The sequence below is a fragment of the Coffea eugenioides genome, chromosome 2 (genome assembly GCF_003713205.1).
Source record: "Coffea eugenioides isolate CCC68of chromosome 2, Ceug_1.0, whole genome shotgun sequence".
NCBI lineage: Eukaryota > Viridiplantae > Streptophyta > Magnoliopsida > Gentianales > Rubiaceae > Coffea > Coffea eugenioides.
The window spans coordinates 41,722,380-41,746,470 of NC_040036.1; the positions used below are offsets into that span (position 1 = coordinate 41,722,380).

Here is a 24,091-nt window from a genome sequence, read left to right on the forward strand (position 1 = left end):
CTTCCTCGCACGTGGCTTCAATCTGTAGCCGGCGTTGTACAAGATAGACTTTTTCGTGGGCCTCTGTAGCCGCCGTGACCAAGCGCTATTGGTCTTTACATTGACCATGCACTGCAGCCCATTTTTCCTTTTGACTCTTTATAAATTACAGGTGAAAATATTTATTGTTGCAATAACATAAAAGAAAAGGTAATATGTCTATCGCGTCCTTGTCAGAGCTTGTGCTCTCCATCTATTTAAGCAGCTCCAACTTCCAAGATTCCTTCATAGCAAACAACATCAATTGTAGCTACTCTCTTCTCATTTTTCCCCTACATTTCCATTACACTAACCAGGGACCATGTTGTTTGCTTGTGCTATTATTGCTCTCATTGTTGTGCTTTTCAGCCACTGGGTATACAGGTGGAGAAACCCCAAGTGTAACGGGGTATTACCGCCAGGCTCGATGGGATTACCAATTATAGGAGAAACAATTGAGTACTTCACCCCTTATGCATCGGATGATGTTCCACCATTCGTACAAAAAAGAGCGGCTAGGTATGTCTAACCCTTTTTTTTTCCGTCTCCTATTTTTCTTCTTACCCTTCTCATTTCTAACTATTCGATACAAAATTCGAATCTTAAATTAGATTGCGGAGAAAACTCTAATACCTTCTCCTAATCATCAGGCCATCCTCAATACTCCATTGGTTATCTAACCACTTTTTAACCAGCTATCACATATATATATTTTAATAATATGACAGCAGTAATAGTTAAGAATATTTTATCTTAACTAGCTTTTCTTTGTTTCCTTTTTTCCCTCTTTGGGAAATTTCAGGTACGGACCAATTTTTCGCACGAGTATAGTTGGGCAGCCAGTCGTTGTATCAACTGATGCTGACTTCAACTTCCGCGTCTTCCAGCAAGAAGGTAATGCTTTCCAAATTTGGTATACTGAGAGTCTCTTCCAGATAATTGGGAAACAAAGTGTACTTGCCCATCATGGAGGCTTCCACAAGTACCTCAAGAGCTTAACGTTCAAGCTTGTTAGCCCCGAAGCCTTAAGAGAGAAGCTAATATATGAAATGGATGCCAGCACTCAAGAATCTCTAAGTTCTTGGAGTAAACTTGGAAAATTAGATGCTAAAGATGGAACATCAGAGGTAAATTAATCAGCATGCTACTATTTGATTATATTAATCAGGATGAATTCGGACTGTACGTACAGAGCATTGCATGAAAAGTAGTAATGAACAATCTCATTTTCTCCAGTTGGTATTTAAATATGCTGCCAAGAAGATGCTTGGCTATGAAGAAAGCAAGGATCAGCAAAAATTGAGAGACAGTTATAAGGCATTCATGGATGGCTTGATCTCATTTCCTCTCAACATCCCTGGAACACCGTTCCATGCTTGCTTACAAGTAATCAATTGTTATTGTTGTTGTTCGTCATTTGGAATTCTTTTTATATTGAAAGATCGATGTTCACTATACCAACAAGAAAAAAAAAACATATTCATTATCAATATATGACTACGTAAAATATATATGCTTTCATAAATGCCGTATCAGATTGAACGAACTATATGGTTTTCATTTTCCAGGGACGTAAGAAAGCAATGAAGGTCATCAAGGACATCTTTGAGAGGAAGCGCTCGGGCAATGACACTTCGAAAGACTTTGTGGACCATTTACTTGAGCAAATAAAGAAAGAAGACACTTTTTTGAACGAAGAAATTGCGAGGGACCTGGTATTTTTGTTTCTATTTGCTGCCCATGAAACGACTTCAACAGCTTTGACTGTGGCCTTGAGGTATCTAGATGGCCATCCACGTGTTATGGCTGAACTAAAGGTCCGTGACTTTCCGAAACAATTTCTCCCGTTGTCATCTGTATTTACCCTTTAATTCTCCAATTCTTCTGCAAGTTCAATATTTAAATGATTAATATTCTATATATACCGATAGTGTGCATTGTTTTAAATATGAAAGATTACTTCATATTTAAATAGTCATTCGTTTTTGTAGAGAGAGCATGAAAATATTCTTAAAATGCGAGAAACGGAAGGTTCTGCTGTTTCTTGGAAAGAGTACAAGTCTATGACTTTCACACACATGGTACGCTCCAATTAACCAGACATTTCATTGTATCTATCATTTGAATCATATAGTGAGCTAGACCATTTACATCTTAAGTTTTGTTGTCTACTGTAGGTTATAAATGAAACACTTAGGCTTGCAAATATTACTCCTGGGATTTTGCGCAAAGTTGTCAAGGAAGTTGAAGTAAAAGGTACGCTTCAATATGTCATTTGGCATCTTCTTGAAAATCATTTGTCACACTTTCTTTATTTTGGACCAGTGATACCTTTCTCCTGCACAAAAAAGGAAAAAAAAAAAAGAAGAAAGAAAAACTCTCTTTAATAACTACTTGGGTTGGGCATTTTTTCATGGGAGTAAAAATATAGAAAATAAATGATTTGTTTCCTTGGTTCCTCTTTTCCACCATTATAACTTCCAGTTTTGACTAATAAGTGCGAATGATTTGCAGGGTATACAATTCCTGCTGGCTGGACGGTAATGGTTTGTCCATCATGTGTTCATTTGGATCCTAATGTATATGCAAACCCCCATGAATTTAACCCATGGCGATGGGAGGTAATTTGATCATCGACATATTTGAGCAATATATGCACACAAGAAAGATAAACTTACAAAACAAAAGTTAAACAAAATCAAGTAAAAATGATTTAGGGTTTTTCTGCTGTTTTTTCAATCAAAAGGGCAAAGAATTACACATGGGATCAAAAAATTTCATGGCATTTGCTGGTGGTACGAGGCTTTGCGTTGGTGCTGACTATGCAAAGGTGCAGATGTCAATTTTTCTGCATTACTTGGTCACAAAATACACGTAAGGATTTCCAAATCACAATTCCCACCATCTTCGCTTAAATACATATAGAAGAAGCTAATTCCTATATATTATAAATTGATGTCCACTTAACTTCTTCGATTTTTCAAGAAAGACTGTCTAATTTGAATTTTCAGCTGGAGAGTTACCAACGGAGCAGAGAGAATCCGGACACCTACTGGTATTCGTTACCCCAAGGGATTGCACATGGAGATTTCAGAGAACAAATAGATTTTAAGCTGGGCGCGTACGAATAAAGCCTGTACTTTCAGAAGCGTATTTATGATGCAGTAATTTACCGTCATATTGTAATTTACCTTACTTTGCAATATTGTAAGTGCCTAATAAACAACATTTTACGTGGTGTCTTTCTTGACACTATTGTAATTGTTGAAGATGTTATAATAGTTGCAGTTTGAGCTTCGACTAATTGTTTTTCTTCACCAAAATCGATGCAATGATCTTATTTATGAGGACAAATCAAGCCAAGAAACAATACATGTATATGTATGCAGTAAATATTGCTCCTTACATCTTATAAAGTTTGTCGCAGTTCAAGAATTACAATTTTTATTAATAGTGGATAGAATTTGAAACTTGATGTGTAGTTTCTAACTCATAAAGAATTGTGGGGCTATGATATTTGTTCAATCCTAGGTTTTGTGGAAAATCTTAGATATTTGAAAGTTTTACCAAATCTTAGATTGTTGTGATTTTAATTACTTGATAACTGTTACATACTACAAAAAAGTAGTTGTTTTACTTTCTTGATAATAGTACGTGGACTCAAAAAAAAAAAACATGCATTGAACTTTTACGGAGTGCCTGAGGAGTAAATGACTAAATGAAGAAATTAAATAGAAATATATCAACTAATTTATATAAATGACAAATAATTTAGAACCATCCAACAAAGAAAGTATGCAATATCAATGGGATGGAGGGGATTTTGGCCTGACCCTCTTTATCATGGAATTGTATGTTATTGGCCTTCCCACTGTAGGAACGTCAATCCGGTGCCATTCAACCACGACACGTGTTGCTCCCAAAACTCCGACGTGTTTTTTCTTCTCTCTTCCCCACAGCCACAAACACCAGAGCAAACTCCGGCAGGTTGACAGAAAGACTAAATCCCTCTTTGAGTAGTAAGTAGATGTACTTTCTTACCAAAAAAAAAAAAAAAAGTAGAGGTACTAACCCTTGATATACAGTTTTTTTAGATTTTCCTTTCCTTTAAATTAGGATAAATTTGATTATAAAAATATTATTGCCTAAAAAAATTGATGCACAGCGGGTGCAGGTGAAATAACTGATGCATCTATTTTTTTAACAAAAAAACATGAATGACCTCAAAATCACCAAAATCTTACTATTTTTTTGCCTGTATTAACAACATGCTTCCAAGTCTCCATCAAAGAACTTTCAAGCTGTACAGAAGTAATTGACATAAAAAAATAAAAGAATAAAAATAAACTCTTGGGCCACACCTCATAATTTGGTGGACACGAAGTGGGGGATGGTCATAATTTACCACACTACAATTGGCCCCTTTAGTAGATCTAATCCAGGATGACAAATTACGAAAACAACTTGCATTTTGGACTCCTCCAAATGAGTGTGAGAGTCTTTTATGGGAATGGCATCTGTGAAAGTATAGAAGTGAAATTAAGTTTAGGTAATCGATTAGAAGTTGAACATATGTGCTTTACAGCTGAAAATAAAATATGGTTAATTCATAACTCGCTTGTGGCTAAAAGATCTCCCATAGTTTATGGAAATAATTTCATGATTTTATGGAAGTAACACAAAATTTTCTAGATTATGTATATAAGGTGTTGGAATATTTTAATAAAATTGTTAAATTCTCAATTAGATGTGTAAGTTATAAGGAGAATAAATTGGTGAATATTTTTCAAATTTATTGGTGTTTGAATGATTTTTGACTAAAGATTTGTTATATAAAATTATGGCTTTTCAATTCCAATAAATTTTGTAACTTACAATTCAAATTAGAGTGTGTCTTGAATAGCCAATAATTTTCAGCATCTACTCAACATATTATTAGTTAGGTTATGTTTGACTAATTTTTCTTGATCTATAAATATGGGTTATTGAGATAGAAAAAGATGCTACAACAACTTATGTTTTTTGAGCTACAATTCATAAGAGAAAATATCTACTCTTTTGTTATTTTCTATCTCATGTATTGGCAAAAAAAATTTATACTCTCTTAGTTGTACAGACTAATGAGAGTAACAGCATGTGTAGTTGGACTGTTATATCCTTGGGGTAACAAGCCGAAGATTCTACTACACGAAAATTGATTCTTTCGCAGAGGCTTAAATAATCTTAAAGAAGGCGAAATATCCATACCTCAACCCATTACATTTGTGCATTATCATATTATTATTTTGACTATTTAATTATAGTTATAATTATTATTATAACTATTGTTAATTTTTCTATTTGACATTTGTATAGTTGTTCTAGCGGAGCAACAATTTTAAAGTGGTTCAGAACAAGATGGAGTTCAACTTACAAGTCACTTGAGCCTACCTATGGACGAAAAATGAGAAGATCTCAACCAATGAAACATATTAACAATAAAAGAATGCTTGTGGAGAAAAATTTAAGAAAAAGGGAAGTTGTTGAATTCCATTGCTAGTATTATAATGACTTTTATAGTTTCTATGAAACTTTTTGTCCTAATACCAAAAGTCTTGGAAGGCTTAATAGGAAAATATGGCACCAGAGAAGTAGATCCGAAAGAGTTCAAATTGCTGAATAATTACAACTTGTTGCTGCACTAGACAAGTTGCTGCCATGCATTTTGAAGGAAATTTTTAAAGGTGCCTTCTTAACAAGTAAAAGTGAGCTTCCAATGGGTATGATTAATTGGGTCATTCACTCTAATTGCAATAGATATATACTCCATTGCATGTTATAAAGTTGTGACAAATAGTGGGGCTTCATAGTAATTTTCTATGCTAATATGCAAAGAACTTGATCTTTGAATGTGATATGTGTTTAGTTGTGTATCATTAATGCACTTCCATTTGCTAAATCTTCAACTAAACATCAGTTCGGGAAGGATCTCATCAAATATCATTCAAGCCTTCATTTGGTGTTTTTAGGATCATAAAAATAATATTATTTTGTTCTTATACTTCCTCTCCCTTATAACAATATCATTTTTATCCATATGGATTAACTTGGTGCAAAAAAGAAAATTAACTGTTACACCGATAGATTTATCAATATTGTTAAAAACTGGATATTTGTTGATGAAGAAAAATGGAATGCTAGATTTTTTCTACTTTATTAAATGTGAATATATAGGTCTAGCTTTCTGGTCATTATAAAATTTTAATTATCTAAAAGAATATTTATAAAAAAAGGAATATCTACCAAGTTTTTTATATGGGGTACATTATTTGATGTATATTACCATATTATAGTAGAAGTATGTAAAGAAATTTTTAAAAATTAGTAAATAATTGAAAATTTAAAATACAGTATTTTTTTTAAAGTTAATATGAATGAACATGTAGGATTGCTATTAATTTTTGTATATAAATTATTTATATTTATACAAATTAATAATAAATAAAAAAAAAGACCGTGTTAAGACACGGGCAAAATTCTAGTATTTCATTGGTTCTTACATTATGTTTTTAATGAGAATTTTACTCTTGTAAGAAGCATTATTTGTTCCCTGTATTATTGCATATATGAACTCTTCACCCAACTTACAAGTTAATCTTTGTATTTGTCGTTTATACAAACAATTACTTTTATAGTTATAATCACAATTTGAGTCATGCATTTATTCATGTCTCACACGCAAATTGGTGTTTAATCTTCAGCATTCTATCTAATAGATATGGTGGTACTCTCCGTTTATTTGTGCTCCCTTTTACCAAATGTCCATCATAGGGAATTTTTAGTGTTACTTCCATACTTTTTTTTTTATACGGAAAAAGTTTAAGTGAATTTGACTCCGGTCATCACCACATATTAGAGCGTGCTCCTGATATCATAGGTTACTTACAAGAGTTTTTACATATTATTCACCAACATAGTATAACCCCGGGGCATGCATATGGAAACATAATTTTCATCCAAGTACTTAAATCTTGGTCCCCAACATCAACATTTATTGCTTTCGTTAATTGTCACATATGTAATTACATATAAATTCCTTATTCTTCCATTTATATTTACACCCCACATCAATTTAATTATCCTTCTAGAACACTTATTGGTCCTTTGTTTGTGATCATTAGTGTAGTTTTGTTGCTTATTTGTATTGTCTAATTTATTAAATGTGAACTTTTAAGTAGTAAAATGTGTGTATTAATTGTTGTTAATTTTTAATTATTTTATTTTTTTCTAATACAACTTATATACATGCATAAGGGGTATTTATAGAATAAAAGTTTCATCTCTCTCCTTAAAGTACTTTTTTAATTCTAGTTTTTCTAATTGGACTAATCTTATTTTCAAAACCTTAACCTTAGGAGAGATTTGTGTAAGTTTGCAAACTTCAAGGGAGCCTAGTGAAATTGTTAGAAACTTCAAGGAGGATTTTGAAATTATCCCTTTTTCTTTTTGAATAAGAGAAGATGGTTTAAGATGATATCCGACACTTTTTTTTGGTATAAAATTAGTGAAAGAATTGGTAATTCCTTCAGAAAAAAAGAATTGGTAACTTTCATTTTTTTTTATAGTAAAATTACCATTTTTTGCAATCAAGAGGTAATTTTCATTAGATATTTAGCCCCGTTTGGAGTTGCGATACTTTGGTAAAAAAAAAAGCACTTTTAGGTGCTAAAAATACTTTAAATTGTTATTTTTGTGGCTAAATTTACCAATTTTATATTCAAATTTACTACTTTACCTTCTTATCTTACTTTTCAAGTTTTTGAGACTTGAAAACTTGAATGGCCACCAGTTTTTCCAGTGTTTTATTATTAAAATAATATTTGCAAAGTGACTTGATGATAAGTCACCACAGCATTATCCTTTAGTATTTGGCTCTTCTCTAATAAATTATCTTTCCATTTCCTGTAATGCACCTGCGAATGAATCACGTGTGTCTTTATTTATTAAAAAAGGACACGATCATTTCAAGTTTAACTAATTTTAAGTCTTATTAATAAATAAAGACGCATTTCATGTATCTAAATATGTATTATAAGAAATGAAGAGAGAATTTAGTGGAGATGAGCCAAATCCTTATCCTTTATAGTGATCAAACTAGGAAAATGCACATGCATTGCACGTGTATATATAGTGAGTAATTTATCATAAATTGCTTTTCCAATTAGGTAAATCACTTAATGATTGATTTAATTTCTTCTCTTTTCTGTAGTTGTCTCCTATCTTAGTCGATCTTGGATCTGTTCATGTCCTTTTTTAGGTCTATTTATAGTATAGTTTAGGAGTAGATAAAATGAGTTATTTTTAAAGCAATAAAAAACCCATTGCATTTGATGAGGATGTGGCAAGGTGATGAACTGACAAACAGTTTGCTATCCACACGAAAGATGGGACTTCTTTCCACCTTATTTGTTTCCACATCTTATTTTTCCTTCTTTCATTAATTTAGTTGATATTGACAATTACTCAATAATGCATATTCAAATACTCAAAAAATCTAATAAAGTTGAAGGTAACATGCACACAATGGGCTTGTTTAGATATGGATTATTTGTAAAAAATTTTAGTTGCATTATAAATATGTTTTTAATCACATTTTTATCTCTTGAACTACCTTTTTTCTTACATATATTACATCACAAAAAATATTATAGCATTAAAATATATGACAATATACAGGGCACAGATTTGTAATAATAGAAATCTTATTTGAATAAATAAATATTTTACTTTGATTCTATAGATGCACACCCCCCTACTTTTAAACTGAACACACTTTGAGATTTGCTTCTAGCATGCGACAGCAAAAGGATAATTTTGTTTATTTTTCACTCTTGTGACACGTAATGTGAGGAACGTCTCATGCAAAATTGTTTTATTCTATTCTTGTATGTTTAGGTACCTTGACAAAATTATTTTATTCGTGCATGTAAGTCTATTCTTTGTTGCGATTATTTTCTCACCAATTTTTGTGGCTTCACCTGTCTATTTCTTAGATTTTCCTCGACCACTTGATCAGCATATACTTTATGAAAACTCTTTTGGACTGATTATTTATTTAATACCACAAATGATCATCCATTTCAAGAAATGAAGCACTATCATCTAGGCATGGAGATATGTTTCTTTTCGTCATTCTTTCTCGCTTGACTTTTCCTGAATTTTTCCTTGTAGTTTTAGTTTCAAATTTTTGCTTCAAAGGAAAAAATATGAGCAACAATTAAGAACATATTACAACAATCAAAAGATATAACTAAGAGTCTGTTTGATAACATAAAAAAGTGTTGAATCTGAATTTTTTCAGATATTCAGATGTTTTGAGTGTTTGATAAATGAAAATCCATTTGCTGAATTTGTTAAGTAGTGTTGAACTTGTGTGTATTTTTTTCAACACAAGAATCCTAACTGAATGCTTAATTCTAATAAAAATTAATAGAATTACTTCAATTTCCTTATCTTATCTTCCAAATCTACCTTTGTTTGTTAATTATATTTAAAATTCTTATCTAATTAAACAATCTAATATTCTCTATCTAATGATTTTCTATTTCTTTTTTTGCCCTTTTGAATGATTTTCACATCTTTTCCATACTCCTCATATAATATATTTCATTTTTTATATTAATTTGATTTTAAAATATATATATTATCATTTTAATACCTAACATTTTTAGCTAATTAAATCATAGGTTCTATTTCTTTTTTAGATGAAAAAATATAAGGGTAAATTTGTCAAATTTAACTTATCAAGCATTCAGTTATAAATGTTTATCAAACAGTATAAATAGGTTTAACATTAAAATTCAGACATTCATATATTTCTTTTCAGTGCTTAAAATTCAGCAAATTAATTGTTTCAGTATTCAGATTTCAGAATTCAAACATTAGAATTCAGATTCAGTTTTATCAAACGGAACTTAAGTGAACTAAAAAGCGGCAAATTGTAATGACTAAATTACCCAAAAATTGATAAACAAATTAAAAAAAGACTTTTGTTAGTAAAGAAGAGAGAGAAGGGCCAAATCAGAAGTCCATTCTTTCACTATTTCAACCAGGAGCGTCAAATTTGGCTTCCAAAAAGCATAGACGTATTCCCTTTGACTAAACTGAATAAAGATATTCAGGTTCCTGATTCTCTCTCTCTCTTTCTCTCGCTTTTTTTTTTTTTTTTCTGCTAATCTTCTCGAACTATGACAATATAATTTGATAAGCGTCCAGCTAATCCAGATTCAACTTTTTGTTACTACTACAAGTCTACAAGTCAATAAGAAACAACAACATGAGTCAGCGACAGAAGAATTTTAAGAATTATTTATTATACACAAAAAAAATACTTTTCAGAGGAAGACAGAATCTAGTTGCACGTCTCCTCTGCAAGACTGTAGTCAAACTGCTCTTTCACTCCGACAACGACGTCGCGGCACGGCTGTTTGTTTATAATTCAACAGGCATTACCCTCCGATGACATTCAACGAATTAAATATTTTTTGTCAAAATAAAAAAAATATATATAAATTATTAAAATCCAACAGGCATTATCCTCCCACAATTTCACTGAGTTCCCCCTGAACTTTAAAAAATTACACATACCTCCCTTTTCATTTAAAATAACAATTTTATCCTTAAATGTTTTAATAAAATTCTTTTATTTGGTATGCTTGTACTTAGAATGAGTTTTAAAATTATCTTTTCATTCTTTCTATAGAACTACCACTATTGCATCTAGGTTTCTATTATAATCAAATGTCGAACTAATGATTTTTTTGACGAGTTAATTTTATATGTAATCCAATGTTTTTGCTGATCTTTGTTTTCTATCTTTTAGTATTAAAATTAACAATAAATAAAAAAGAAATGGCCCAAAAGCACTACTAAATTATGATAATCCCATTAGTCCAAAAATTTATAAATTCTAAATAAATTATTTTAACATTTTCTTTTTTTATCTTATAAATCTAAATTCATAATAAAATACTGTAAAAGATATCATATCATAGTAATAAAATTATTATTATAGTCGTTTATCAAACAGTAGATATAGACATGAAAAATTTGGCATCTTTTCCTTATAATTATACTATATAATCTTATAATTGTATATGAAAATAAATTAAGACTTATTTCACAAGGGCATTTTTGGGTATTCATTTAAAAATTTGTCCAAATTAATATTATTTTAAGATTTCGTTACTAAAACTATCAAATTAAAAAAGGTAAGTGTAATTTTTCAAACCTTAGGAGAGTTCAGTGAAATTGTTAGAAACGTCAGAAGAGATTTTCGAAATTATCCCAAAGAACAATTTGGCAAACTAAAAAATTGGGTTAATTCCACATACCTCCCGTAAGGTTGTAGAACAAAAAGTTGTAGACAAGATTTATTTATGAAGGTAATTACTCAATTAGGCTACAAGTGAGGATACAATAATGTCAAGTTCCGGACGAGCTTTGAGGGTCGCTAAGACACTGTATCCTCACTTGTAAAAAGTAACAACTTTTATGGAGCTTGATACATGTATACAACATGTTGCCAAAAGTCACTGCGGTGAGACTTAAAAAAATCGTTATTGCCAAAAATAGTGGCAGAGCTTTCCTAATATCACATTGTAACAACATTTAAACAATTTTCAACCTCTCTCTAAAGTAGAGGCATTTCTCTCTCTAAAGAGAGCTCTCTCTCCCCCTGGTGGGAGCTACCGACAAACAGACACAATACTGCTTTGAAGTTTGAATTTTTAAACCCTGTCCAAAAGCCAAATTCTTGGCGCACTTTCTTCAATCTTGGCCTTCTGAGTTCCTTTAATGTAGGGGGTTAGAGTGATGTTGTCGGATTATCAGCAACAGAGAGCAATCCATTGCAATACTCACTTCGAACAATCCCATAAGTAGGACCACAGTTTGTCTTTACCGGGTGAAAAAAAAAAAAAAACAAAGAGAGAAGGAAGTAAAAGAGAAAGAGAAAAGGATAATATGGAAATATGCATGTAGAGCAGGATTGAGAAAAGAAAAACAGAGAGTGAGTAAAAGATAGATTCTTCTATAGCCAGAAGTTGAAGGGTCACTACAACACAGAAGCAAGCAGGCGTCTGGGAGATAGCGGCTCTGCATTACGCTTTCAGAACTTCGTGCTACTCAAGTGAGCGACGACAGGTAAGTTCTCAGTCATAATATTCCTTCCCAAGTTGAGAGTCAGTATCTTTTTTCAGCTAGAGTTTTTCTGTGGTAGAATAGGGTAGAGCTCGCCTTTTGTTCTGCAGGAAGGTAGATCTGCAAACCCTCAGAGCTGTGTGTGGTATACCATCCAGAACTGCTGTTAGTATGGCGGATGAGCTGGCAGAAATCTTGCAAAACTTTGATCTTTCTAGTGCAGAGCTTCAATTGGCGAGTCTGGAGAAGGAGGAACTAAGTGGGGGAATTAAGGAGTGTAAAAATAGTGTGATTGGCAAGGTAATGGGTGAAAAAGTGGCCAACTACACTGGGATCAAGAATTTTGTGGTAGCTGCTTGGAGTTATCCTAAAGATCTGCAAGTGGTGGAGCTAGGAGTCAACTTGTTCCAGTTCATTTTACCTTCAGAGAGTGAAAGACAGAGGATTCTGCTAGGAGGACCATGGATAATTGATAACCAAATGTTGGTATTGAGTGAATGGTACGAAGGTATTGAGGAGGATGACAGGGCCTTCAGGATAGCTCCTTTATGGATTCAGGTTTGGAATTTGCCGGTACATTGGATGTCTAAGGAAGCAGGCAAAAAGATTTGTGCAGGTTTTCATAAGGTTAGAGAGGTGATTGTTCCTCAGACGGGAGGTAAAGAAGGAAGACACCTGAAAATCTTAGTGATGGCAGACATTACTAAACCTTTGCTTAGAGGATCTATTGTGAAAGTGGGGGAAACAACTAAATGGGCATGTTTTAAATATGAGAGGTGTCCGGACTTTTGCTATAATTGTGGAATTATAGGACATAGTGAAAGGACGTGTCTGAGACAAGGAAATAGTGGGGAAAGGAAAAAGGATAACCAGTTTGGTCCTTGGCTGCGAGCTGGCACTATAAGGAAACACACTCAGAACAATCAGGCTAGCATAGTGTTCAATCCTAAAAAACACCATTGGAGGCTTCAGGATGGGGAATGGAAGGAGCAAAGGAAACCTGAGGATCAGGAGATAGGGATAGGCGCACACAGTGAGACAAGCTCTATGAGTAAAACCAAAAAGGATAATGGGGAGGAAGGCAGAATTTTGAAGGATGGAGCGATTCAGATGGCACAGGAAGGTGTCTTTAAGGAATGCGGGGAACTAACACTAGTCAAGCCTCTAGAGTCAGGTAGGAAAACTGAACAGGACATAAGGAGCTGGAACAAAGGGGAGGAGGCAGTGGGTGGGGAGGCTGGCTTGCATTGCACGATGGTAACTGATGGAACAGGACAGGAAGAAGGCATAGGGGTTAGGGAATCAAATGGTGACTGTATAATGCTGGAGGAGGAAAAAGCAACAGCAACAGTCCAAACACCATGGTCTGAAAGCAATAAGGAAAATACACCAGTATGGGAGGAGGAAGGCATGGCAACTTTGAAAGGACCTAAGGTGAAAGAGGCTCTGGTGAAACAGGCTAGAAGAATACTGAGAGTGTTAAGGTCGCCTAAGAAACAAAGACAATCATTGCAGGAGTTGAGTTCGAATACCTTGAGGGAAAGGAAGTATGGGAAAAGGAAAGGAACTCAGGGGGAACGTGACATGGACATTGATGAGGAAGTAAGTCTGGAAGGAAAGAGAAAGAAGGTGGGAGGGGAAAGCAACGAATCAAAGCCAGGAGATAAGGGAGAGGGGTCCAACCCTTTAAGGACCCAAAGGTTTAAATGAGGGTACTGGTGTGGAATTGTCAAGGTGTGGGGAGTCCCTTGACAATTCCCCAGTTGAGAGAGGTGAAGAACCTCTCCTCTCCAGACATAGTGTTCTTATGTGAGACCAAAAATAGGAGTAAATATATGGAAAAAGTAAAAAATATTCTGCAGTTTGAGGAAGCTGTTTTTGTAGAGGCTATGCACAAGGCTGGAGGTATGGCTCTGCTATGGAAGGAGGATATAAGAATAAAACAAGTGATTAAGACTGCTTTCACTATTGAAGCTCAGATTGAGGACAAGGAAGAAAAGTGTGACTGGTGGTTTATAGGTGTCTATGCTGATTGTGAGGATCAAGTAAGGAAGCAGCAATGGAAGGTGCTTCAGGCGAGGAAAAGATTGTGGGGGGGACAAGTGGCTAATAGCAGGTGATTTCAATGACATAGTGTCAAATGAGGAGAAATGGGGTGGCAATTGGAGGGAGGAGAGCAGTTTCAAAGCTTTTAAGGATTTCATTAACGACAACCAACTGATGGATGTGGGTTTTGAGGGTCATCCATGGACTTGGTGTAACAATTGGGAGGGAGCTGGGGAAGTGAAACAAAGGCTGGATAGAGGGTTGTGTAGTTATTCCTGGCTCCAAACTTTTGAGAGGGTCATATGTAAACACCAGGACACCTTTTCTTCTGACCATAGTATGCTAATCTTTGATACCAAGCCAGGTCAGAATAGGAGGAAGAAAAGGTTCTATTTTGATAAAAGGTGGCTCCAAAATCCAGAGATCAATGATATCATCAAACAGGCTTGGGATCAAGAAGATGAAGGCACAAGGATGTATAGAGTAACCCAGAAAGTGAAGAGGTGTAGGGTGAATTTGTTGCAGTGGAAAAACAAGGTACAAGGTAATGCGAGGAAGGATATTGAAGTGCTCAAGAGCCAACTGCAGGAGCTGAAAACTAGGGACGTGGAAAACAAGAAGGATATCAGAAATGGTCTAAAAAAGAAATTGAAAGAGGCATATAGAGAAGAGGAAGTCTACTGGAGTCAGAAAGCTAGGCTGCAATGGTTGAAAGCAGGTGATAAGAACACCAGCTTCTTTCATGCCAGCGTGGAGGGGAGAAGGAGAAGGAATAGAATGACGGAGATACAAAGAGAGGATGACACTTGGACTAAAAGTGAGGAAGAGCTAGGTGTGGAAATTGCTGACTACTATAGGCAGCTCTTCACAACATCAGAACCACGGGATATGGAAGAGGTCTTGGATGGTATACCACACACGATTTCTGAGAGAGTGAATGCAAATTTAACTAAACCTGTGGGAGAGGAGGAAATTAGAGCTGCCCTCTTCTCCATGAACCCAGACAAAGCACCAGGTATAGATGGCATGCCGCCTATTTTCTTTCAGAAATTTTGGAACATAATAAAAAAAGATCTGGTTGGTGCTATTCAAACATTCTTCCATACGGGTCATCTCATTAAGTCTGTCAATCACACCATTATTTCTCTCATTCCTAAAGTCATGATTCCTACATCTCTTAAGCACTATAGACCCATTAGCTTATGCACTACTGTGTATAAAATCATAGCGAAGATCCTAGCTAACAGATTAAAACCAGTCCTTCACTACTGCATTAGTAAAAATCAATCAGCTTTTATCCCTGGTAGGCAAATTTTAGATAACATAATGATTTCCCATGAGTTCCTACATTATCTCAAAAACAAAAGACTTGGGAAAGAGGGTTTTATGGCTGTGAAATTAGATATGTCAAAAGCTTATGACAGGGTAGAATGGGGATTTCTGGAAGCGGTAATGCAGAAGATGGGTTTCAATGAAACATGGAGGAGCTGGATAATGAGTTGCATTTCTTCGGTTTCCTACTCCTTTATGATCAACGGAGAGGTGAAGGAATACGTGATACCACAAAGGGGAATTAGACAGGGTGATCCGCTGTCACCCTATCTATTCCTGCTTTGCTCTGAAGGCTTCACTAATCTCCTCCAGAAGGCAGCAACGGATAGAAGAATGGAAGGCATGCGAATCAGTAGACAAGGGCCTCGGTTAACCCACTTGTTTTTTGCAGATGATTCCCTGATCTTTTGTAAAGCTGACTATCAAAATGCTTCAGAGCTGAGGAGGATACTCCAAGTGTACGAAAGAGGCACTGGACAGCTGATCAACCTAGAAAAATCCTCAGTCATTTTCAGTACGAATCTGGAACAGGAAGCCAAGGTGGAAGTTTGCCAAGCACTCGGAAATATCCAGAAGGTCAACCAAGGCAAGTACCTGGGACTCCCTATGGTGGTCACAGGTTCGAAACAACAACTGTTTGGCTATATTAGAGATAATATCCAACAGAGGTTGAAAAAATGGAAAAACAAGCTGTTAAGTGCGGCAGGCAAAGAGGTGATGCTCAAATCTGTTGTAATGGCAATGCCAACGTATACGATGTCATGCTTCAAGATACCAAAGCAGATATGCAAAGAGGTTAATGCGGTGATGGCAAACTACTGGTGGGGTGAAGCAAATGGAAGGAACAAGATGCACTGGAGAGCTTGGGATAAAATGTCACTGGACAGAAAGGAAGGAGGTTTGGGTTTTCATGAGCTAGGGGCATTCAATACAGCTCTACTGGGTAAGCAAGTTTGGAGGCTAATCACACAACCAAATCTGTTGGTTAGTAAAGTGCTTAAGGACAAATACCATCCCAAACAATCGCTGCTTAAGTGCAAAGTAGCTGGGAATGCATCTTGGATTTGGAAGGGTCTGATGGGAGCAAGGCAACTGGTAGAGCTAGGAACCAGGAGAAGAATAGGCAATGGGAAGAGTACCAATATATGGGAGGATAGCTGGTTGCCGGATAACCATCAAGGAAAGGTTATTTCACAGAAACCACAGGGATGTAATCTGCTTAAAGTAGAGGAGCTGATCATCCAGAAGAGATGGAACAAAAATCTGATTTTCAGAAACTTTAGTGCCAAGGAGGCAGAGTGCATTCTAAGCATCCCCATAAGCCTAACCAACAGAGAGGACAGCAATTACTGGGTTCACAGCTCAAATGGGAACTATACAGTGAGATCAGCCTACAAAGTACAAGCTGAAGGCCTAATGGAACGGGAGCAGGTAAACAAGGAGGTAACTAGTACAAGCTGGAGCTCGAATAGGAAAAAATGCTGGAAGCACCTGTGGAAGCTGAATATCAAAAATAAGGTGAAGATTTTCTTGTGGAAATGCCTGAACCAGGTGTTACCAGTTAGACAACTCATCTTTGATAGAACCAAACAAGGTGATCCAATATGCAGAAATTGTGGTGAGCAAGGTGAGACGATTGAGCATGCTCTGCTTGATTGCAACCAGGTCAAAGTAGTGTGGAAAATGTCACCTATTCAGTGGGAAGGCCTACTAGATCAGCATGGTAACTTTAGTAGGTGGTGGGATACATTGCTGGAAGCTACCAAGAGGATTGAGGGAAACAAACACATCTCCCTAACAGCGAATATTCTATGGCAAATCTGGAAAGGTAGAAATGCAAAGGAGTTCAATGCTAAGCAGTACCCCCCTCTGAGAATAATACAAAAAGCTCAGGAGGAATGGTTGGAGTATGAAGAGGAAGCGACAAAGACTTTAAGGTCGAGTACAGAAGGAACAAGGGAACTGATGGAACCCCCCAGCACCAGGAAGAAATGGAAGACATTCTGAGATTAAGGTTTGCAGCAGAAAGAAGTAAAGTCACGCCTCAAGTGGGAATAGGAGTCACAGTCTCTAGGGACAATCAAAACATGATGCGAGGCTGGACCTTACAAGAAAGAAGTTCTGGTCACCAAGTCATAGACGAACTAACAGCCATCAAACTTCTGCTGTGTAAAGCTGCTGGTCAACAAATGGAAAGGATTGAAGTGCAAATCCAGAACAAACGAACGTACAATCTCATTCAGCAAAGGAAAGTTCAGGATATGCGCATGGTCACTCTGTTGGAGGATATCGACAGCCTTCAGTCCTTGTTCCACATGTGCTCCTTTTGTTTAGTAAATTGGAATAGTAACCATATTAGTCACTGGTTTAGCGTGCAAGCGCTTGAATTGATAGAGGATCAGGAATTTTGGATTCCTCAGTGTTAGGATACACTGATTGTAATGTTCTTTCAAGTCTTTACTTGAATCTGTATAGATTTACTATCTATAAAATCATCTAACGTTTCGAAAAAAAAAAAAAAAAATATCACAAGGTATCTTCCTCGCACGTGGCTTGCATCTATAGCCGGCGTTGTACAAGATAGACTTTTTCGTGGGCCTCCGTAGCCGCCGTGACCAAGCGCTATTGGTCTCTACATTGACCATGCACCGCAGCCCATTTTTCCTTTTGACTCTTTATAAATTACAGGTGAAAGTATTTATTGTTGCAATAACATAAAAGAAAAGGTAATATGTCTATCGCCAACATTCTTACAGCGCGTCCTTGTCAGAGCTTGTGCTCTCCATCTATTTAAGCAGCTCCAACTTCCAAGATTCCTTCATAGCAAACAACATCTCAATTGTAGCTACTCTCTTCTCATTTTTCCCCTACATTTCCATTACACTAACCAAGGACCATGTTGTTTGCTTGTGCTATTATTGCTCTCATTATTGTGCTTTTCAGCCACTGGGTATACAGGTGGAGAAACCCCAAGTGTAACGGGGTATTACCACCAGGTTCGATGGGACTGCCAATTATAGGAGAAACAATTCAGTACTTCACCCCTTATGCATCAGATGATATTCCACCATTCGTACAAAAAAGAGCGGCTAAGTATGTCTAACCCTTTTTTTTTTCTTATCTCATATTTTTCTCCACACCCTTCTCATTTTCGATTATCTGATACAGAATTCAAATCTTGAATTACTGTAGAGAAAACTCTAATACCCTCTCCTAATCATTAGGCCAACCTCAATACTCCCGTGGTTATCTAACCACTTCTTAACCAGCTATCGCATATATATATTTTAATAATATGACAGCAGTAATAGTTAAGAATTTTTTATCCTAACTAGCTTTCCTTTGTTTCCTTTTTTCCCTCTTCGGGAAATTTCAGGTACGGGCCAATTTTTCGCACGAGCATGGTTGGGCAGCCAGTCGTTGTATCAACTGATGCTGACTTCAACTTCCGCGTCTTCCAGCAAGAAGGTAATGCTTTCCAAATTTGGTATACTGAGAGTCTCTTCCAGATAATTGGGAAACAAAGTGTACTTGCCCATCATGGAGGCTTCCACAAGTACCTCAAGAGCTTAACGTTCAAGCTTGTTAGCCCCGAAGCCTTAAGAGAGAAGCTAATATATGAAATGGATGCCAGCACTCAAGAATCTCTAAGTTCTTGGAGTAAACTTGGAAAATTAGATGCTAAAGATGGAACATCAGAGGTAAATTAATCAGCATGCTACTATTTGATTATATTAATCAGGATGAATTCGGACTGTACGTACAGAGCATTGCATGAAAAGTAGTAATGAACAATCTCATTTTCTCCAGTTGGTATTTAAATATGCTGCCAAGAAGATGCTTGGCTATGAAGAAAGCAAGGATCAGCAAAAATTGAGAGACAGTTATAAGGCATTCATGGATGGCTTGATCTCATTTCCTCTCAACATCCCTGGAACACCGTTCCATGCTTGCTTACAAGTAATCAATTGTTATTGTTGTTGTTCGTCATTTGGAATTCTTTTTATATTGAAAGATCGATGTTCACTATACCAACAAGAAAAAAAAAACATATTCATTATCAATATATGACTACGTAAAATATATATGCTTTCATAAATGCCGTATCAGATTGAACGAACTATATGGTTTTCATTTTCCAGGGACGTAAGAAAGCAATGAAGGTCATCAAGGACATCTTTGAGAGGAAGCGCTCGGGCAATGACACTTCGAAAGACTTTGTGGACCATTTACTTGAGCAAATAAAGAAAGAAGACACTTTTTTGAACGAAGAAATTGCGAGGGACCTGGTATTTTTGTTTCTATTTGCTGCCCATGAAACGACTTCAACAGCTTTGACTGTGGCCTTGAGGTATCTAGATGGCCATCCACGTGTTATGGCTGAACTAAAGGTCCGTGACTTTCCGAAACAATTTCTCCCGTTGTCATCTGTATTTACCCTTTAATTCTCCAATTCTTCTGCAAGTTCAATATTTAAATGATTAATATTCTATATATACCGATAGTGTGCATTGTTTTAAATATGAAAGATTACTTCATATTTAAATAGTCATTCGTTTTTGTAGAGAGAGCATGAAAATATTCTTAAAATGCGAGAAACGGAAGGTTCTGCTGTTTCTTGGAAAGAGTACAAGTCTATGACTTTCACACACATGGTACGCTCCAATTAACCAGACATTTCATTGTATCTATCATTTGAATCATATAGTGAGCTAGACCATTTACATCTTAAGTTTTGTTGTCTACTGTAGGTTATAAATGAAACACTTAGGCTTGCAAATATTACTCCTGGGATTTTGCGCAAAGTTGTCAAGGAAGTTGAAGTAAAAGGTACGCTTCAATATGTCATTTGGCATCTTCTTGAAAATCATTTGTCACACTTTCTTTATTTTGGACCAGTGATACCTTTCTCCTGCACAAAAAAGGAAAAAAAAAAAAGAAGAAAGAAAAACTCTCTTTAATAACTACTTGGGTTGGGCATTTTTTCATGGGAGTAAAAATATAGAAAATAAATGATTTGTTTCCTTGGTTCCTCTTTTCCACCATTATAACTTCCAGTTTTGACTAATAAGTGCGAATGATTTGCAGGGTATACAATTCCTGCTGGCTGGACGGTAATGGTTTGTCCATCATGTGTTCATTTGGATCCTAATGTATATGCAAACCCCCATGAATTTAACCCATGGCGATGGGAGGTAATTTGATCATCGACATATTTGAGCAATATATGCACACAAGAAAGATAAACTTACAAAACAAAAGTTAAACAAAATCAAGTAAAAATGATTTAGGGTTTTTCTGCTGTTTTTTCAATCAAAAGGGCAAAGAATTACACATGGGATCAAAAAATTTCATGGCATTTGCTGGTGGTACGAGGCTTTGCGTTGGTGCTGACTATGCAAAGGTGCAGATGTCAATTTTTCTGCATTACTTGGTCACAAAATACACGTAAGGATTTCCAAATCACAATTCCCACCATCTTCGCTTAAATACATATAGAAGAAGCTAATTCCTATATATTATAAATTGATGTCCACTTAACTTCTTCGATTTTTCAAGAAAGACTGTCTAATTTGAATTTTCAGCTGGAGAGTTACCAACGGAGCAGAGAGAATCCGGACACCTACTGGTATTCGTTACCCCAAGGGATTGCACATGGAGATTTCAGAGAACAAATAGATTTTAAGCTGGGCGCGTACGAATAAAGCCTGTACTTTCAGAAGCGTATTTATGATGCAGTAATTTACCGTCATATTGTAATTTACCTTACTTTGCAATATTGTAAGTGCCTAATAAACAACATTTTACGTGGTGTCTTTCTTGACACTATTGTAATTGTTGAAGATGTTATAATAGTTGCAGTTTGAGCTTCGACTAATTGTTTTTCTTCACCAAAATCGATGCAATGATCTTATTTATGAGGACAAATCAAGCCAAGAAACAATACATGTATATGTATGCAGTAAATATTGCTCCTTACATCTTATAAAGTTTGTCGCAGTTCAAGAATTACAATTTTTATTAATAGTGGATAGAATTTGAAACTTGATGTGTAGTTTCTAACTCATAAAGAATTGTGGGGCTATGATATTTGTTCAATCCTAGGTTTTGTGGAAAATCTTAGATATTTGAAAGTTTTACCAAATCTTAGATTGTTGTGATTTTAATTACTTGATAACTGTTACATACTACAAAAAAGTAGTTGTTTTACTTTCTTGATAATAGTACGTGGACTCAAAAAAAAAAAACATGCATTGAACTTTTACGGAGTGCCTGAGGAGTAAATGACTAAATGAAGAAATTAAATAGAAATATATCAACTAATTTATATAAATGACAAATAATTTAGAACCATCCAACAAAGAAAGTATGCAATATCAATGGGATGGAGGGGATTTTGGCCTGACCCTCTTTATCATGGAATTGTATGTTATTGGCCTTCCCACTGTAGGAACGTCAATCCGGTGCCATTCAACCACGACACGTGTTGCTCCCAAAACTCCGACGTGTTTTTTCTTCTCTCTTCCCCACAGCCACAAACACCAGAGCAAACTCCGGCAGGTTGACAGAAAGACTAAATCCCTCTTTGAGTAGTAAGTAGATGTACTTTCTTACCAAAAAAAAAAAAAAAAGTAGAGGTACTAACCCTTGATATACAGTTTTTTTAGATTTTCCTTTCCTTTAAATTAGGATAAATTTGATTATAAAAATATTATTGCCTAAAAAAATTGATGCACAGCGGGTGCAGGTGAAATAACTGATGCATCTATTTTTTTAACAAAAAAACATGAATGACCTCAAAATCACCAAAATCTTACTATTTTTTTGCCTGTATTAACAACATGCTTCCAAGTCTCCATCAAAGAACTTTCAAGCTGTACAGAAGTAATTGACATAAAAAAATAAAAGAATAAAAATAAACTCTTGGGCCACACCTCATAATTTGGTGGACACGAAGTGGGGGATGGTCATAATTTACCACACTACAATTGGCCCCTTTAGTAGATCTAATCCAGGATGACAAATTACGAAAACAACTTGCATTTTGGACTCCTCCAAATGAGTGTGAGAGTCTTTTATGGGAATGGCATCTGTGAAAGTATAGAAGTGAAATTAAGTTTAGGTAATCGATTAGAAGTTGAACATATGTGCTTTACAGCTGAAAATAAAATATGGTTAATTCATAACTCGCTTGTGGCTAAAAGATCTCCCATAGTTTATGGAAATAATTTCATGATTTTATGGAAGTAACACAAAATTTTCTAGATTATGTATATAAGGTGTTGGAATATTTTAATAAAATTGTTAAATTCTCAATTAGATGTGTAAGTTATAAGGAGAATAAATTGGTGAATATTTTTCAAATTTATTGGTGTTTGAATGATTTTTGACTAAAGATTTGTTATATAAAATTATGGCTTTTCAATTCCAATAAATTTTGTAACTTACAATTCAAATTAGAGTGTGTCTTGAATAGCCAATAATTTTCAGCATCTACTCAACATATTATTAGTTAGGTTATGTTTGACTAATTTTTCTTGATCTATAAATATGGGTTATTGAGATAGAAAAAGATGCTACAACAACTTATGTTTTTTGAGCTACAATTCATAAGAGAAAATATCTACTCTTTTGTTATTTTCTATCTCATGTATTGGCAAAAAAAATTTATACTCTCTTAGTTGTACAGACTAATGAGAGTAACAGCATGTGTAGTTGGACTGTTATATCCTTGGGGTAACAAGCCGAAGATTCTACTACACGAAAATTGATTCTTTCGCAGAGGCTTAAATAATCTTAAAGAAGGCGAAATATCCATACCTCAACCCATTACATTTGTGCATTATCATATTATTATTTTGACTATTTAATTATAGTTATAATTATTATTATAACTATTGTTAATTTTTCTATTTGACATTTGTATAGTTGTTCTAGCGGAGCAACAATTTTAAAGTGGTTCAGAACAAGATGGAGTTCAACTTACAAGTCACTTGAGCCTACCTATGGACGAAAAATGAGAAGATCTCAACCAATGAAACATATTAACAATAAAAGAATGCTTGTGGAGAAAAATTTAAGAAAAAGGGAAGTTGTTGAATTCCATTGCTAGTATTATAATGACTTTTATAGTTTCTATGAAACTTCTTGTCCTAATACCAAAAGTCTTGGAAGGCTTAATAGGAAAATATGGCACCAGAGAAGTAGATCCGAAAGAGTTCAAATTGCTGAACAATTACAACTTGTTGCTGCACTAGACAAGTTGCTGCCATGCATTTTGAAGGAAATTTTTAAAGGTGCCTTCTTAACAAGTAAAAGTGAGCTTCCAATGGGTATGATTAATTGGGTCATTCACTCTAATTGCAATAGATATATACTCCATTGCATGTTAAAAAGTTGTGACAAATAGTGGGTTCATAGTAATTTTCTATGCTAATATGCAAAGAACTTGGATCTTTGAATGCGATATGTGTTTAGTTGCGTATCATTAAAGCACTAAAATAATGGGGGTTTT

General features: G+C 35.1%; 2 protein-coding genes across 2 annotated transcripts; both read left to right on the forward strand.

The window, feature by feature from the left end:
* The first annotated feature begins 284 nt into the window (after nucleotides 1–284).
* LOC113759633 (cytochrome P450 87A3-like) lies at nucleotides 285–3,322 on the forward strand. Its single transcript, XM_027302214.1, has 9 exons — nucleotides 285–537; nucleotides 821–1,145; nucleotides 1,255–1,404; nucleotides 1,587–1,835; nucleotides 2,010–2,099; nucleotides 2,196–2,274; nucleotides 2,533–2,639; nucleotides 2,765–2,892; nucleotides 3,030–3,322. Exons 1-9 carry the CDS (start codon nucleotides 341–343, stop codon nucleotides 3,121–3,123), a joined length of 1,419 nt encoding a protein of 472 aa, XP_027158015.1. The 5' UTR covers nucleotides 285–340; the 3' UTR covers nucleotides 3,124–3,322.
* A 15,093-nt stretch (nucleotides 3,323–18,415) lies between these two features.
* LOC113758767 (cytochrome P450 87A3-like) lies at nucleotides 18,416–21,454 on the forward strand. The gene is made up of 9 exons (XM_027301497.1): nucleotides 18,416–18,669; nucleotides 18,953–19,277; nucleotides 19,387–19,536; nucleotides 19,719–19,967; nucleotides 20,142–20,231; nucleotides 20,328–20,406; nucleotides 20,665–20,771; nucleotides 20,897–21,024; nucleotides 21,162–21,454. The coding sequence occupies exons 1-9, from the start codon at nucleotides 18,473–18,475 to the stop codon at nucleotides 21,253–21,255; spliced, it is 1,419 nt and encodes a 472-aa protein (XP_027157298.1). The 5' UTR covers nucleotides 18,416–18,472; the 3' UTR covers nucleotides 21,256–21,454.
* Nucleotides 21,455–24,091: the final 2,637 nt, after the last annotated feature.

Bases quoted from the DNA above. Each gene is read 5' to 3' on its own strand.
- LOC113759633 (XM_027302214.1), top strand. From the start codon at position 341: ATGTTGTTTGCTTGTGCTATTATTGCTCTCATTGTTGTGCTTTTCAGC. The intron at 1,405-1,586 runs GTAATCAATTGT...TTCATTTTCCAG, and splicing joins CGTTCCATGCTTGCTTACAA to GGACGTAAGAAAGCAATGAA. The intron at 2,275-2,532 runs GTACGCTTCAAT...AATGATTTGCAG, and splicing joins CAAGGAAGTTGAAGTAAAAG to GGTATACAATTCCTGCTGGC.
- LOC113758767 (XM_027301497.1), top strand. From the start codon at position 18,473: ATGTTGTTTGCTTGTGCTATTATTGCTCTCATTATTGTGCTTTTCAGC. The intron at 19,537-19,718 runs GTAATCAATTGT...TTCATTTTCCAG, and splicing joins CGTTCCATGCTTGCTTACAA to GGACGTAAGAAAGCAATGAA. The intron at 20,232-20,327 runs GTACGCTCCAAT...TGTCTACTGTAG, and splicing joins CTATGACTTTCACACACATG to GTTATAAATGAAACACTTAG.